General features: G+C 34.9%; 1 protein-coding gene across 2 annotated transcripts in view; it reads left to right on the top strand.

Annotated features, from left to right (window-relative positions):
* Window positions 1–18,211, top strand: part of FUT8 (fucosyltransferase 8) — a 214,005-nt gene that overhangs the window by 83,448 nt on the left and 112,346 nt on the right. For both annotated transcript variants that reach the window (XM_028141574.2, XM_028141569.2), the window contains exon 4: window positions 14,220–14,642. In XM_028141574.2, the coding sequence (XP_027997375.1) occupies window positions 14,440–14,642 (203 nt within the window). In that variant the 5' untranslated portion in view covers window positions 14,220–14,439. The remainder of the gene's footprint in view (window positions 1–14,219; window positions 14,643–18,211) is intronic.

The following is an 18,211-nucleotide window of genomic DNA, read 5'->3' as shown; positions in this document are numbered from 1 at the left end:
TAATTTACCAAGAAGTTAACGTAATTTAGACATAGTCACATAATTAGAAAGTAGGAGAAATGGGCAAACACTCTTCTAGTTGATTCTAAAACTCACTGTTAGACATCCAATGACTACATTGCTAAATATTAACAATACATAACACAATCTACTGGTATTGCTGTTTTACCAGTTTGAGTGAAGTATAGAAACTTTACCTCTCTAAGTCCCATTTCCCCTTTTCAATTGATCTAAATATTTCCCTTACATATATTTAATGCCATAATCTAGTGTTACACTTTTTGCATCAGAGACACGTTGTTCCTTAAGTTCCTGGATCCCTAGCACATCTGCTTTTTCACCTTTTGCAGTCTTCTTGTATTTGTCTTATAGAGAATGTCCAGGGTTTCTAGCTGTTCTTAGTGGAAGGGATATGGAGAAGTACATCTTCTCTGACTTGGTCTGGAACCGAAAATTGCTTCATTGTGTCTTTTTTTTTTCCAATTTTTTTATTACGGTATTATATGTGTACATATCTTACCATTGCCCCCACCCCACCCCACTCCCATATATGCCCTCACCCCCCCAGAGTTTGCGTCCATTGGTTATGTTTACATGCATGCATACAAGTCCTTTGGTTGATCTCTTATCTTCCCCACCTCTACTTAACCTTCCTGCTGTAATTTGACAGACTGTTTGATGCTTTCCTGCCTCTGTATCTATCTTTTTGTTCAAGTTTATAATGTTCTTTATTACCCATAAATGAGTGAGATCATGTGGTATTTTTCTTTCATTGACTGGCTTATTTCACTCAGCATAATGTTCTCCAATTCCATCCAGGTTGCTGCAAATGGTAAGAATTCCTTCTTTTTTATGGCAGCATAGTATTCCATTGTGTAGATGTACCACAGTTTTCTGATCCAGTCATCTGCTGATGGGCACCTAGGCTGTTTCCAGATCTTAGCTATTGTAAATTGTGCTGCTATGAACATAGGGTTGCATATATCCTTTCTTATTGGTGTTCCCAGTTTCTTAGGATATATTCCTAGGAGTGGGATTACTGGGTCAAATGGGAGTTCCATTTTCAGTTTTTTGAGGAAACTCCATACTGTTCTCCACAGTGGCTGCACCAGTCTGCATTCCTACCAGCAGTGCACGAGGGTTCCTTTTTCTCCGCATCCTCGCCAACACTTGTTGTTTGTTGATGATAGCCATTCTGACAGGTGTGAGATGGTACCGCATTGTTGTTTTGATTTGCATCTCTCGGATAATTAGTGACGTTGAGCATATTTTCATGTGTCTCTTGGCAAAAGAAACTATCAACAAAACAACAAGAAAGCCCACTGCATGGGAGAACATATTTGCAAATGGTATCACTGATAAAGGTTTAATCTCCAACATCTACAGGCAGCTTATACAACTTAATAAAAGGAAGATAAATGATCCAATAAAAAAAAATGGGCAACGGACCTAAATAGAATCTTTTCAAAAGAAGCTTCATTGTGTCTTAAATGTAAAAAAAAATGAAGTCAAATGAAATTTATATTATCTATTTTTACTAACAGTGTGCCATTTGGGAGGAAATGTTTGAGGCTTATTTAAATCTTTGGATTGAATTATACTTGACATATCTTAGTTATATAGTTGCCTGTCCTTGGTTTAAAAAGTATGTGTAGAAGATTTCTTTCCTTGCAATTCTTATAGTTAGCAGGTTCTTCTTAATAACAGTGTTTTTAAAAAAATACCTATCATTGATTTTGGTTCTGCCACTTATTGGTTTTACAACCTTGGGAAAGTTATTTAATCTCAGTATGTCTTAATTTCCTCCACTGTAAAATGGGGATAATAGTCCTTACATCATAAGGTTGTTGAGAAGATTAAATAATATTGTAATTGTGAAGCAAGAGAAAAGTACCTTGCATTCAGGAAGCATTTAATAAATGTAGTTATTATCATCATTAAACTTAGAATGATACAGGTTTATATGATAGGAAATATTAAAGTCATTTCAAGGATAAAAAAATTCAGGCTCACAGAAGCTAAAATTCCCTACCTCATTCTTCGCTGGCCCAAATCTATATTGGTATTGCCAGGATGTACACCAAGTTCTTTCTGCCCTTACAGCTTACACTTTCCAAGAATCATGCTACCTATGAACATTATCCAATTCCTCTACATACTTCATTTTAACCTACATTACATTGTGTGTATTTGTTTTCATACTTAACATTTTAATTGAGCAATAGCTCACCAATGATTATACCACAATTTATCTTATTTTAGGATATATAAATTGTCTCTATGCCACCCATCTATCCATTTGACACTATTGGTGAATCTAATGCTAGTGAATAATATAATTTTAATATTCTTTATAAATGTGGTAATAAAGATCAGCCTTTATAGGGATATCATGCCTCTTATATGAAGATTGAATGTGTGTTTTTAAAAAAATAGTTCCCACTAAAATTTACAGCATAAAATGCTTATTATACTTTTGAATATGTTGTTCTGTAGAACAGTTTTAACCCTGTTTGAATATGAATTTTTGAATCTGTATTGTTCTTTAGAAAAAATTATCTAGAAAGATTGTGAATTTTATTCATTATTTGTATTGTATATGGCTTGGGATTTTTGCAATACATTTATCGCCTTCTAGTAACTATTAAATGTAATGTTTGTTTAAGGAATCAGCAGCTTATCAAGAATTGGCTTGGCCCTAGCTGGTTTGGCTCAGTGGATAGAGCATTAGTCTGGGGACTGAAGGGTCCCAGGTTCGATACCAGTCAGGGGCACATGCCCAGGTTGTGGTCTCGATCCCCAGTAGGGGGCATGCAGGAGGCAACCGATCAATGATTTGCTCTCATCATTGATGTTTCTATCTTTTTCTCTTTCTCTCTCTTGCTCTCTCCCTCTCCCTTCCTCTCTGAAATCAATAAAAAATATTTTTAAAAAGGTTGGCTTGAATGCACGATTTTGGTTCAAAATTATATTTGGAAGTAATTCTTTCTGAGCGTGTACTGTTGATATTTCTTGCATATGAAAATAAATGAATAAACATGAAAATGACTTTGAATCTTAGTTCAGTTCTTCTAAGACTTGATTTTATTTTTATTTTGCCTAGGGTTTTGACTATAGATATTAAATATGTGTGCATTTGGGTGGTAGTCATGCATTCACTTTTTCTTTCACCAGTATAAATAAAGGACTTGCTCTTTTTTAGGCACTATATTCTAAGTCCCTGCTCTACTAGTACGTATCTTTTAGTATAGGAAATAAATCCTCCTATCTAATAAAAGGGTAATATGCAAATTAACCATCACTCCATCACAAAGATGGCGGTGCTCATAGCCACAAGATGGCGGCGCCCAGTTCTCTCAGCACCGCTGGAGTCCCCCATTCCTGGTCTGCGAATGGGCCTCTGGCCAGGCCAGGGTACAGAACGCTTGTATCGTCGCCCTGGTGACGAGACAAGCATTTCGTGCCCAGCTGCGGATGGGCCATTGGGCCTCAGAGAGCCTCTGGGCAGCAGGCGTAGAGCGGTCAGGCCCCACAGAGAGCTACTGGCACATGGATTTGTGCGCAGGGTTACTAGTAAGTCAATAAGTGTTGTGATAGGGAATAATGGGTGATGGTGAGTGCTTTTAAAAAAAGATAAGGTGTGTGTAACATTCTTGCAGAGTCTTGTAGTCATTCTTTCAGGCTCTCAATTTTGTTCTGGAGCCTACCCTTAGGGATAAATCCTGATTAGCCTAAGCCATAACAGTAATCTCATTCCCCTTTTCAGTGTTTGATTTTGCATGGGACAGGTGACTTAATCTTAGCTAATAAAATGTACACATTTCCTCTCCCTTAACCTTTTGCACTCGGATGTCGAGTGTGACTCGACACGGTTAGCATTAGAATAAAGGAATCGAGAAAAAAGCAAGTGAGTGCAAAGGGTTAAAATGAAACAGACCAGGAGACATTGCCAGTTGTTCTTTTACACATAATTACATGTGGCTGGAATTGAGTCAGCCAACTTGCTACCTTGAAGAGAGGTTGCCTGAGTAAAATAGCTGACATGCTGAGTGCATAGAATAGAAAGACACAAAGATTTTTGACTGTTTCACAGAGTGATTGATTAGCTACATTTTTCTTAATTGAGTAATTAAAGTTTTCTTATTTTTAATGCCATTTTGAGTTGGGTTTTCTCTTACTTGTATCCTGGCGTGTTATAATTGATGCAAGTTGTGAGAGATTGTCTCTTAAAAGAGTTGACATTTAAGTAGAGATCTGAATTATAAGAATGAATGAACCAAAGGAATTGCAGTTCAGGTAGAAGAAACAGGAAGAAAGAAGACCCCATGATAGATAAGAACTTGGCCTTTTCTGGAAACTGGCAGAAGATGATATACCTAGTTTCTAGTGAACAAGGGAAAGATAATAGTAACTGATATATTTTTTCTTAAATATGTTTTTATTGATTTCAGAGAGAAAGGGAGAGAGAGAGAGAGAGAGAGAGAGAGAGAGAGAGAGAGAGAGAGAGAGAGAGAGAAAAGCATCAATGATGAGAGAGAATCATTGATGCACTGCCTCCTGCACACCCCCTACTGGGGGATTGAGTCCACAACTCAGGCATTTGCCCTGACTGGGAATTGAACTGTGACCTTCTGGATCATAGGTTGATGCTCAACCACTGAGCCACACCGGCTTGGCGTAACTGATATTTTTACACTGTGGTACAGTTTACAAAGCACTTTTACATATACTATTTCATGTGATGAAGATACATTATTTTTCCCATTTTATTGTTGGGTAAACTGCCCAACAATATGTTTATAGCTAGTGATTGATTTGAAATGGTTGCTCTTTCTATTATTCATGCTGCCAATCAAGTACATATTAGTGTACTTGATAACCAGATAAAATGGTAAAGTATGTATTTTATTTTAACTTATTAATATTACCATTTGGGGGGCAGTATTAATTTATTTAGGATCAAAGGAAATGTTGCCAAAGCAAGATTTTTGGATCCATTTGAATAGTATAAATTAATTGCATCAGTAAACACAACCTGGTGTGTTATCTTGAGTTAACATGAATGAGATACTCCTGATAGAAACTTCATAAATGCGATTATGTGTTTGTACTTCACAAATAGGTTGATTAATTTTTAAGATATCGACTGGTTTCAGGGAATAAATAAGAGTACTTTTGCTCAATGTATTCAGGATGTCTGGCATTTTAAATTCATATGTGTATACACTGTGACCTTACTGATAAGCAATGTGAAAGTATGATAGATGACTCTGTACGTAATGAAAGAAAATTGAATTTTATAATCTTGGTAGGAGCTGTGCAAAATTTTTTTTCTCTCTTCTCCCGCCCTCCCTTCCTGTCCCTTCTTGTGCCCCTCTTTCCCGAACCTTTCTCTCCCACCATCCCTCTTCTCTACATTTCAGTTTAGTTGGTTTCACCTAGCACTTTTACATAAGTAAAAGTTGATTTCAACTAGCATTAAAAGGCCAGATTAATTTGTGATACTGTAGGGTATTCCCAAAAATGTATACACACACTTTGAATAATTATAAAGGCAGTGCTTATTAAAATACATTTCATTTTAAAAATTGAGCTGTTAGCTGTTAAAGTGCATATACAGTTTTTTGGGGACACCATGTATTTTTACTTGCTTTTTTCCTACTCTCTTAAAATAATAAACATACAATTTTATCAACTACTATTTTTCCATATACTAGTATGGAGGCTGTATAGTAAGAAAGATTTTAAATAAACTATAATACATAGTTTGAAAATGAAATGAAATGAGAAACTAAAGATATAGTGTTGGGTGTATGTTAATCTAGAATTGAATTATATATATATATATATATATATATATATATATATGGCTCTTTAAATAATTGTACTTTATAATTGATAGTTAGCTTTTCTTTAAAAGTTTTATTTATATTTCCCTTTATTAACCTTTAGCCTTTAGAACATAACAGTCTACTTAACCTCTGTTATATTGTAGTAGTCATTTATTAGATTTGTTGAATAAACGATTATATTTTTCTGTTAATTCTTTAGTTTATTCCACTGCATTGAGTCACACTGGATAACAAAGTGTATTTTTGTCATATTTTTGTATTTTAGTCATTTAAAAAAATGTTGTTCCATTGTCCTAGCATTATTCTGATTAGAAGTCCCTGGACATGCTTTTTACCTTGTATGTATTTTCCCCTGTGACTATTTTCTCCTCCAAAGTATTTGTATTTTAAAATACATTCTGTACATGCTCATGACTGAGCTTATTTTCAGTATTAACTTAAGCTTGACTAGTATTATTCCAAGAAATCTTTATTCAAGCTGAATGTCAAAATGGGGAAATGCTTGTAGATTTCCAACTGGCCCTGAAGCCAATGATGTAAATGGCTTTCTTACTAATGATGATGGATGACTTTTATTTGAATTTTATCATCTGAACAGTTTTCAGTTCATGATGATAGAAAGCTGTAATATACTGTATCTGAAGATAAGTGCTGTAAACAGTGGCTGCTTTAAAATTTTTCTTTTTTATCAACAATCAGATTTTTTCTTTCTAGATAGTTTTCTCTTTGGAAAAAATTTTAAATTGACATAACATTATATTAGTTTCAGGTACACAATATAATGATTCAATATTTGTATATATTGTGAAATGATCACAATATATAAGTCTAGTTAACATCTGTCGCCATTCATAATTACAAATTTGTTTTCTTGTGATTAGGATATTTTCTATTCCTTTGTCTTCAAGTTCACTTAACTTTTCCTCTACAGTTCTACTTTTAATCCTCTCCAGAGACTAACATTTTTTCAGATTTTTTTGTTACAGTTTTTATCCCCCCCCACCCTACCATTGTATTTATTTTTAAATTTAAATCCTAGCGCATATTTTTAGTAGTTGTTTTAGTGTTCTTGTTGGCTAACATCATCTCTGTCTACTAGGTCTGTTTTAAAATGACTGCTTTTCGCCCTGATCAGTTTGGCTCAGTGGATAGAGCATTGGCCTGCGGACTGAAGGGTCCCAGGTTTGATTCCAGTCAAGGGCATGTACCTTGGTTGCGGGCACATCCCCAGTAGGGGCTGTGCAGGAGGCAGCTGATCGATGTTTCTCTCTCATCGATGTTTCTAACACTCTATCCCTTTCCCTTCCTCTCTGTAAAAAAAAAAAAAAAAAAAAAAAAAAAAAAATCAATAAAATATATATTTAAAAAAATAAAATGAATGCTTTTCTTATTGGTTGTGGGTCATATTTTCCTCCTTTTTGGCATCAGAGTAAAAAATGCATTTTTAGAAAAGTAATTTATTCTACATATTTTTATTGATGGGCAATTATGAGTTCCTCTTCTCTCCCCCACTTTGGAGCTATTGCAAACAGCTTTGTAATGAATAGCTTTATAATTCGTTTTGTTCACATGTTAAAATGCATTTTAGTATAAATTTTTGCTAGTGGAATTTCTCATCAAAGGGCATGTTTATGTAAATATTTGATATATAATGCCATATTGTCTTTACATAGGGTATACATATTTATATTAGTTATATTAATCCTGAATTATTTTGGAGTTTAGGAGACAAGCCTCTTATGAACATAGTTCATAGCAGGACAGGTCAGATTATTAGTCATTTGGTTCTATAGCAAATTGTCACATGCTCATTTTTTTGTGCTTAGCATTAAAGCGAAGCCACTTGAATGTGATTCTTACAAATATCATTTTCACATGCTAAAGAAAGTGGCTATTACGCTGGCTGGGTGGCTCAGTTGATTGGAGCATCGTCCATATTGGAAAGATTGTGGGATCAGTCTATGTTTCTCTCACATTAATGTTTGTCTCATATTCTCTCTCTCACTAATATTAATAAAAACATATCCACAGATGAGGATAAAATAAAGTGGCATGGCAATTGGTCATTTTTTTATAAGAACAAGAACAGTTAACCTAATCTACATAATAGTAAAAGCATAATATGCTAATTAGACCAGACATCCTTCCAGATGTCCTTCCAGACAACTTTCCTGACGAAGTTGCGGATGCGAGGGAAGCCTGAGTCCTGGGTGCCAGAGGGACTGGCAGCCTGAGGAAGGAAGGCCTATCCTTGCACGAATTTCGTGCATTGGGCCTCTAGTAGTGTTATAAGTAGTATTGTACCAGTCAGTATGTTAGATACTGCAAAAAGAGGCTTTTTGGGAAGAGGCTTTTTTAGAAATTAGAATCCACTAGAATATTACCTCTTGAGGGCAGAGATATTTGTCTGTTTGTTCATTACTATAACCCCCAGTGCCTAGGACCGTGGTCGGCAAACTGCAGCTCACGAGCCACATGCGGCTCTTTGGCCCCTTGAGTGTGGCTCTTCCACAAAATACCACAGCCTGGGCGAGTCTATTTTGAAGAAGTGGCGTTAGAAGAAGTTTAAGTTTAAAAAATTTGGCTCTCAAAAGAAATTTCAATCGTTGTACTGTTGATATTTGGCTCTGTTGACTAATGAGTTTGCTGACCACTGGCCTAGGACAGTGTCTTTTATGTAATAGGGGCGCAATAAGTATTTTTTGAGTGACTGTATAAATGAATCATGGTTTTGTATAGAATTAGGTAAAATACATGGTAGATTTGTGCTAGATACTTTTCATTATAAATATTGATAAGAACCATGCTGTACAATTTTTATAGTGCAGTTTTGCTCGCACAGAATATTTTTCAACCTTTTTTTTCTGGAAAAGTTTATTTTTGAAAGATTGTTTTCACTGGGTATAGAATTCTCAGTATGGTAGCTTAATATCTTCACAGGGAATAAGCAGAGAGAATGTGAAGTTTCAGTCTTTTGTGACCTTATCTCAGAAGTGAAATGCTATCATTGTATTCTAAGAAGCAAGTTATTAAGGTCCAGTCCACACGCAGGGAGAGGAGATTACATGAGGACATGAATACAGGACACAGGGATCATTGGCAGCAATTTTAGAAATTGCCTACAATAATACGTAGTATATAATTATGTAAAATATAGTTGTGTCTATAAAATAATGTAGCAGTTTTAACATATGGCATACTAATTATGTGTAGAATGCTTCCCATATATTATTTTAGGTCTCTCCCAATATTCTGTGGGAGAAGTAGTATGTATTATATCCATTTTACAGATAAAGAAAATTGAAGCTCCATGAGATTACCTAGCTATGATGCAGCAGAACCAATACTCTAAGCTTTGCCAGTTCTAGCACCCATAGTTATAATCTCCATATCTTGTCAACATTAAGGTAGAATTACCTTTGTCCTGGCGAGATAGCTCAGTTGATTAGAGCATTGTCACGATACATCAAGGTTTTGGGTTTGATCTCTGGTCAGGGCACATACAAGAATAAACCAATGAATGCATAAATAAGTGGAACAACAAATTGATGTTTTTTTCTCTCTCAAATCAATAAATTAGATCATATGATACTTGTCTTTCTCTTACTGGCTTATTTCATTTAGCACAATACTCCAGGTCCCTCCATCTGTCACAGAGGGCAAGAGATATATCTTTTTTATAGCTGCATAGTATTCCATTGTGTAAATGTATCACAGCTTTTTTTATTCACGCATCTGCTGATGGGCATTTGGGCTGTTTCCAGACCTTAGCCAGCTATACTAATAAAAGGGTAATATGCAAATTGGTCACAACACCCTCACAGTAACAACGGAATAGCAGGCTGCGTGGGGCAACCAGGCCGGCAGGGGGGTTAGCGAGGGACAACCAAACGACTGACCAGCAGGCTGCGTGGGACGACCAGGCTGGCAGAGGGGTTAGCGAGGGACAACCAGACGACTGACCAGCAGGCTGTGTGGGGCGACCAGGCTGGCAGGGGGGTTAGCGAGGGACTACCAAATGACTGACCAGCAGGCTGAGTGGCGTGATCAGGCCCACAGGGCAGGCAGTGAGGGGCGACCAGGCTGGAAGGGAGGGCAGTTGGGGGGGCAACCAGATTGGCAGGGGGGGGCAGTTGGGGGTGACCAGGTCGGCGGGGAGGGGGGCAGTTAGGGGCAATCAGACTGGCAGGCAGAGGTGGTTAGGGTTGATCAGGCTGGCAGGGGGGACAGTTAGGGGCGATCAGGCAGGCAGGCAGGCCGGCCACCGGTCCTGGATTGTGAGAGGGATGTCCAACTGTCGGTTTCGGCCTGATCCCAACCGACAGTTGGACATCCCCCGAGGGGTCCCAGATTGGAGAGGGTCCAGGCTGGGCTGAGGGGACCCCCCCCCCCACGTGCACAAATTTCGTGCACTGGGCCTCTAGTTGTAAATAATGCTGCTATGAACATAGGGATACATATATTCTTTCTGGTTTGTGTTTCAGGATTCTGGTTTGTATTTCTAGAAGTGGGATCTCAGGGCCAAATGGCAGTTCCCTTTTTAATTTCTTGAGGTAACTCCACACTGTTTTCCATATAATATCATTTCCACTATTTCCATAGTGGCTGCATCAGTCTGCATTCCCACCAGCAGTGTACTAGGGTTCCCTTTTCTCCACATCCTTGCCAGCACTTGTTATTTGTTGATTTATTGCTGGTAGCCATTATGGCAGGTATGATATGATACCTCATTGTTATTTTAATTGGCATCTCTCTGATGATTAGTGACATTGAGCATTTTTTTTCATATGTCTCTTGGCCATGTGGAATCTAATGAACAAAATAAACTGATGAACAAAAGAGATCCAGAGTCATGGAAACATGGAGCAGACTGACGAATCTCAGAGGGAAGGGGGTGGGGGGAGGAGAGATTAACCAAAGAACTTACTAGTATATGCATATATGCATAACCCATGGACACAAAGAATAGTGAGGTGAAAGCCTGAGCTGGCGAGCGGGTGTGGGGTGGAGGGGGTCAATGGGGGAATAAAGGGGACATCTGTAATGCTTTTAAAAATCAGGATACATTTTTTAAAAAGATACAATAAAAATATATAAATAAAAATTAAAAAAATTACTTTTGTTGAACCTCGTGTCAAATATTATAGTAAATGCTTTATATATATTAACTCCATTTAAGTAACTCGATTAAAGCCCCTGAACTTAGTGATGATGTATTGCAGCTTCCAGATTTAAGAAATTGTTTTGAAAAATTACATTTTTGTTATAGACATTAATCAGATATAACCCAATGCGTTTATAAATACCAAAAGAAATGAATCATTTAAATACATACTACCTTTAAAAATGTGGTATCACTAATTAAATAAATGTGTGGAAGGAAGCCTGACACATTTTAATCCATTGAATATTCTGCAGATAAAGGGTAGTACGTGAATCACAAATAGGAATGAATTAATACTTGAAAACAATCCACTCTGAGAAGAAATCTCAACAACACTAGTATATAAATTATAGTCAGAAATTATCTCATGCAGTTAATGTTTAAATATTTTTTACTAATAAATTTGAGATATTTTCACTAATAAATGCTTCCACAAATAAATTAAGTAGCTTTCATATCAAAGGCTATACATACTTTCTTCCAGATGAGGAAAATAAGACAAGTAAAGATAAATTATTTTCTCATGGTTAAAAGGTAACATTAGACTGCTGATCTTATGGCCTTATAGGCCAGTATTTTAATCATTTAAGGGGTATTTTGGCAAGATTTATGTTGACAATAATACATACTAAAGTTTATGAATAACTTTATTTTTGAACTGTTTTCCCTACAAAAATAATACTATCTCACTGTCTACATTCAGATTTGCTTTCTTAAGTGGGACATAAAATGCAATTGAAGCTAATGTGCTTGGATTCTATGTCATTTGTCAAACTAATATATGTTATGTATCGTAAACTCCACTCACTGATTTACTTACTTATTTAAAAGTATTTATTAGTATCACTAAGTACCAAACACTGCTCTAAGTACTTGGCATACATCAGTGAACTAAATGGACAAAAGTCATGGAGTTTACATTTTTTTAGGCATGGTTCAGACAATAAACATATACATAAGCAAGCATTTATTATGGATAGGGAAAAATTTTATAACTGCTCTTTTAAATCATGCTAAGGAAAATTACATAGACAACGACTTGGTTTTTAACTTGATTTATTTTTGTTAATGCCATTTTTACTAGAACAATAAAGTTTGGGGAAACATTCTCTCCAAAAAACAGAGTTAAAATGATGCTATTAATTAAGAAAGTGACCATTTTTGCTCCTACAATAATTTCTTGCTTTTTACAACTCATCTAATAGCAATAGTGCTGCGAAATATAGTAATTTAATATTTTGGCTTTTTGATGGTGGTTTATAAAAACCTAAAGTACTTTGTGTAACAAAATTTATTTTTCTGTAAACCTTTGTTTGTATTCAATTTATGTTATACTTTTGCTGGCTTTGAATATTTATGATAATTTTTTGGTTGTAATTCTAAGTAAAATGTTACAGCACATCTTTTTATTATTTAAATAATTCTTGTTTGGAAACTCTTTATTTTCCTTTATTACAGTTATCTTCCTAAGTAAACTTTTACTGTGAAGAGAAAGATTTTAAAAGTTTTAATATCTTATTGGTATAGCTTGGAATTAAGTAGGGTATATTTTCAGTGTATGGTATGATAGCATTTTATAGTGTTAGATATGTTGTCACAAATATTATTAACTCAAATTTTAATACTTAACTTCTTTTGTTAACGTAATTAAATTCATCCCTTATCATCAGAGTGGATTCATTTCTTAAATCTGTTTTTAACCAGGAAGCCCTGAATATCTGCATTTTTTCTATAGAACATGAAAAGTAGACTGAATCTTTTACCTGGGACGTTGAATAGACTTACTTATTCTTACATTTTAGTAAATAGATGGGGGTACCTGTGATTAGAGGAGAAGGGTTTTAGAAAGAATTTTGAGACAGAATAGCAAGTGGTCAATCAAGAGAGTGTTCTCAATAGACTTAAGAATCGTTATTAAAGCAACACACAAAACAGCAAGTTTTCACTTGGATTATTGCTTTTTTACTTAGTTTTCAAACAATTCTCAGTGAATATAATTCTTTTTTATTCTTTGTTTTAGCTAGTGTGATCCAGCAACAATGAGGAAAATAGTGTAGGAATAAATGGGAAGGAAGTAGAATGTTTCTAGAACCTCATTTGAAGAGATTTTCTTCTCTTTTAATATTTAGTCATTTAAAATCAATTGAGATTTGAGGTTCAGAAGTAGAAAAATGGCAGCTCTGTGCTCTAATTTTCTAAGCCTCTTCTCCAACTTTTCTATCTAGTCTTTCATAACTGTTTAATTAGTGGTCAAGTTTCCATCATAATCAATCTTGTATATAGAAAATATTTATTTTCTCTCTTTTGTTTGCCTGGAGATAAGACTTTTTTTTATGTAGCCCTGGAAGTATCAGATATATCTTTGCTTGCAAATTTTTTCTTTGGGGAGAAAATTGCTTTGTTTCCAAAGGGAATTCTAAGCCTAATCCTGGAGAAATAACAAATGAAACCCATAACCAGGCTTGAGAAAGCATGTGCATTTGTAGTTTAAGATGGATAGTTACTAAGATTTAACTGATATTATACTTCTATTGCAATTGTTGGTATTTTTACTAGTAAATAAATTTGAGGAAGGAGTAATCTAGCCTAATCCATATGAGCCTTTGTTGTGATGTTTGGAGTGGTTGCCAGCTTTTTAATGGCCCTGATAACCTTTGCTTGGCTAATATGTATGTCATTTTTAGAATTTATCCTAAAAGTGACAATTTGCCTGTCACCTGCAAACTTAAGTGGTAAAATGGCTGCTGAGCAGGGAGATGAAGGGAGAATGGAGTTGAGATCTTATAGGAATGAATTCACTCATAAAGAGAACATGTTTCTTTTTGAGATAATGGAAAGATTAACTAAAATGATATGGTTGAATACATTTTGTTTAGTTTGATTGATTATTCAAATGTACAATCTTTTATTCTTCATACATGACCTGTTGCACAATGATATAAATAAGAAAGTAAGGTGATAATGGAGCTTAGAGGACTTTCAGGCTTAGAGTTAATTAATTTATCTGGTAGAGCCCTGGTGTACATGGTTGATTTAATATGCAAACTTAAAAGCTTTTGCTTTTTACTTCTTATTATTGGCACTTAAGTTATTTGCCAGCTTGTTGGCCAGTCAACACCAATGTGTTTTCTTTAACTCCATGAATCTCAGCATATGCTATTTCTATATATCCTAAATAAATACGTATCTTACTCTTTCCACAGCATAGAGAGTCTATGAAGCACAGGACAATAAAGCTTCCTACTCATTCCAGAAGACATCTTTGAAAGATTCACTACAGGACTACCAGAGACACTAATTTGTCTGAATCATCATGTGTTGAAACAGCAGAAGGCTACTACCTTTGCACTAACAGGAAACAGTTAAGATGTTGGCGATTCTTTGAGCTCCAGAAAGCCAGGGGAGTGAGTTGAAAATCTGAAAATGCGGCCATGGACTGGTTCCTGGCGTTGGATTATGCTCATTCTTTTTGCCTGGGGGACCTTGCTGTTTTATATAGGTGGCCATTTGGTACGAGATAATGACCACCCTGATCACTCTAGCCGAGAACTGTCCAAGATTCTGGCAAAACTTGAACGCTTAAAACAGCAAAATGAAGATTTGAGGCGAATGGCTGAATCTCTCCGGTAGGTTCTAAAAAACTGAAGGAAGAGTGATGAAATATTGTAATTTGCTTTTAGGTGCAGGGTTTCATTTAGCTATTAAAAAATACTTAATTATTTCTATAAGCTATTTTTGCAAAAATTTAACTATCTTAATAAGGTACTTTTTATACCAATATCTCAATAGTGAATTTCTCAATAGTGGCCAATCTTATTTTACATATGAATTTTAATATAGAAAAAACTATGCCATTTAATTTATATACTTATATTTAATTTATAATTATCTTTGGAATTTTGATACATTAAATGTAAACTTTATGTGATTTAAATTAGTGTCTATTAAATTTTTTATCATATGGACTATAATAAAAACATTATCATTGAGAGGCTGAGCTATTCTAAACTATAACATTAAAATAAAGCAACAAAAAAATTTATCCTTAAATAAAATAACTGGATCTAGAATCTAGAAAATTATTATCATTGCTACTTCTAGTCTATTAAAAAATATGACATATATCTGTTAGAAGACAGTCCAGATGACCTTGTGCCCAAGTTTGGTGATTAGTTTGGACCATCAGCTGGTTCCCTCCCATATGGCTTATCCAGCAGGACAGCCCAGGTTTCTTACCTTAAAAAGGCAAGAGCAGGAACTGAAAGTCCTCTTGAGGCCACGCATCAGAAGTTGCACACTGTCACTTCTGCCATATTTTGTTAGTCTGTGTTAGTCAAAGGGCCACTCTACATTCAGGAAATGAAGGGAGGAATTGCAGAGAATTTGTAGCCATAATTAATCCACCATTCTCATCTTCAGAAATAATGTTGGATAGATTAAATTAGGTCAAATCATAGTGGTCCCGAACAACCAGAGTTTAGTTTAGACTTGGTTGATAGATAATAGGGAGCTATAGTGTCGCTGAGGAATGACACAGTGAAAATGTTTGAGGAAAATTTAGATTTTGAAATGGATTTGAGGCATGTACCTGACTGTAGTGAAATTAACTGGGAGACACAGTATTATTCTAGGCATGAGGTGATGCTGATTTAGATTAAATTAATTATTGAATCTGTTGGCTTTTGTACCAAGATATATGAGCTTATTTACTCATGTTTCCTACTTGATTTTATTTGGCTTTCCCCAGATACCTTTCTTACTTGTTAATTGCCAGGACATTAAGTATACATGCAATAAGCTTTCTTTTTAAAATTTAGAAATCATTACATTCTTGGCCTGCTATTCTATAGAATACTTTTTCATGCTTCGTGTTTCTTTTGTCTTAATGTTTAGTAATGTGAAATTGCTATTAGTTCACAGAATCTTTGCATTTGGGAATTTGAACCTGCCACTTTGCCTCTCAGTTAGAATTGAAATTTAGCAGAGAACATCTGGAAAATTATCGAAACTTGTTCAGAAACCCCTTGAGTAGTGAACCTTAAACTGGACAGATGGCAGAACTGGACAGGATTTATAAAATATAAAGAGCACTTAATTGACAGCTTTCCTCTTAATTTAAATCCTCATTTTTCTAGATTCATTAATTTTGAGAATACCACTTTAAAAAATTCAAATTTGACTTCATGGCCTATTAATAAGGATTTTTTGTTTCTTTGTTTCTTTTGTTTTTTTGTTTGGTCCAGGAAGGTAGAAGACATTTTTTCTGGAATTTAGTTGTCAGCCCTAAACTGTAAATTTACAAACCACAAAGAATGCATAATTAACTTATGATTACCTGTTTTTCTAAGTTATGTAGTAATCTTTCCAAGCATGAAGCTTCTGGTGGGAAAATTTGTCCCAGGCAATAGAAATATATGGAACAGTGATGATGGGTAGAAAGAAAACTGATGTGGTTTTTCACAGCTCATATGTTACTTGCTCTGTTTGAGAAGCTGGTATTAGAAAGTGGGGGGATGTCTTTGTTTCTGTTGATTGATTGGAGAATTTACTCTTGGCTCTGTTCTGTGTAACTGTTCATCTCTCATGTCTAGAGTGATGAGCAACTGAATGGATTGGAGTGCATAGAACACTTGCCATCTATTTAAAACCTTTCATTATATATGGTTTTATTTTTGCAACTCTGCATCCATTATTCCTATTCTATCAAGAATATCTTTCCCTGGTATGGCTCAGTGGTTGAGTGTCTACCTATGAACCAGGAGATCATGCTTCCATTCCTGGTCAGGGCCCCTGCCCGGGGTTGCAGGCTCAATCCCCAGTAAGGGGTGTGCAGGAGACAGTCTATAAGTGATTCTCTCTCATCATTGATGTTTCTATCTCTCTCCCTTTCCCTTCCTCTTAGAAATGAATAAAATTATATTTTTAACAATGAATATCTTAATTTTTTTTAGGTGATAATATTGTAGTGAGATTTTTAGTCAAGATCCCTAGCTTTCCCAGCCTGATAATTAGATATTTCTTCCTGGAGTTTGTATTAACGTTTTAATATATTGCTGGATTAAATTTGCCAGTGTTTTATTTTGGATTTTTTCTATGTTAACAAGACATGTTTAATGTAATTTTTCCTTCTTATAATGTCTTTTGGGTTTTGCTATCAAGGTTACACAGGTTACACAGTCCAATTCTATTTTCTAAAAGGGTTTGAATAAAATTGGTATTCATTCTATTTTAAATCTTTGTTAGAATTTCATAAGTGAAACCATCTGGGCCTGTAGTTTTTTTGGGGGGTGTGTGAATTTGGGTTTGGAAGGGAAAGGGAATATGTGAGAAGGTTTTAAATGATGATCTTTTTAGTTGTAATTATACTATTGGATTTTCTATGTTTTTCTTCCATTAGTTTTTGTAAGATGTATTTTTTCAAGGAATGGGCCCATTTTATCAACATTTTCAAATTAATTAGCATAAAGTTGTTCAATAATGCCCTTTAAATTTTCTTCTCCTTACCTGTAATATCTGTAGTAATTCCCCTTTTTCATTCATTTGTGTTTTCTCCTTTTATCTTGCTAAGAGTTTATCTACTTACATACCATTTCAAAGAACCAATCTCTAGTTGTTTTTCTCCTCTTGTATGTCTGATTTATTGATTTCTACTCTTAGTTTGATAATTTTCTTTCTTGGAGTCTTTTTGGGTTTTATTGCTGTTCTTTTTGAAGTTTATTCAGAAAGAATTTTACATCATTGATTTAAAACCTTGCTTCTTTTAAAATATCTCTCTAATCAGAGCTTTAAGTTGTATCCCACAAGTTTGACAATGTCCTATTTTAAATGTCATTCAATTAAAAGAATTTTAAAATTTCTATTATGATTTTTTTTTCTTTGACCCACAGTCTATTTTGGAGTGTGTTGCTTAATTTCTAAGTGGGTTTATTCAGTTTATATTTCTAATTTTTATTTCTATTTTGTTCTTCAACCATCTAACCTTGTATTCTGTATCATTTTAATTCTTTGAAATTTATTAAATGGCTTAGCAAAAGACATGTTGGTGAATGTTTTTGGGAAAATGTATATTCTGCTGTTGTTTGGCCTGCTCTTCTGCAGACCTAACAATTATGTTGGCTTGGTTAATTGTGTTGTTAATATTTTCTAAATTAATATAGATTTATTTATTTCTATACTCTGCTTCTTCTATCAGCTA

Source organism: Eptesicus fuscus, chromosome 5 (genome assembly GCF_027574615.1).
Source record: "Eptesicus fuscus isolate TK198812 chromosome 5, DD_ASM_mEF_20220401, whole genome shotgun sequence".
In the NCBI taxonomy this organism is placed as follows: Eukaryota; Metazoa; Chordata; class Mammalia; order Chiroptera; family Vespertilionidae; genus Eptesicus; species Eptesicus fuscus.
The sequence above is the reverse complement of the archived record's forward strand: the minus strand, read 5'-3'. Positions and strand labels throughout refer to the sequence as shown.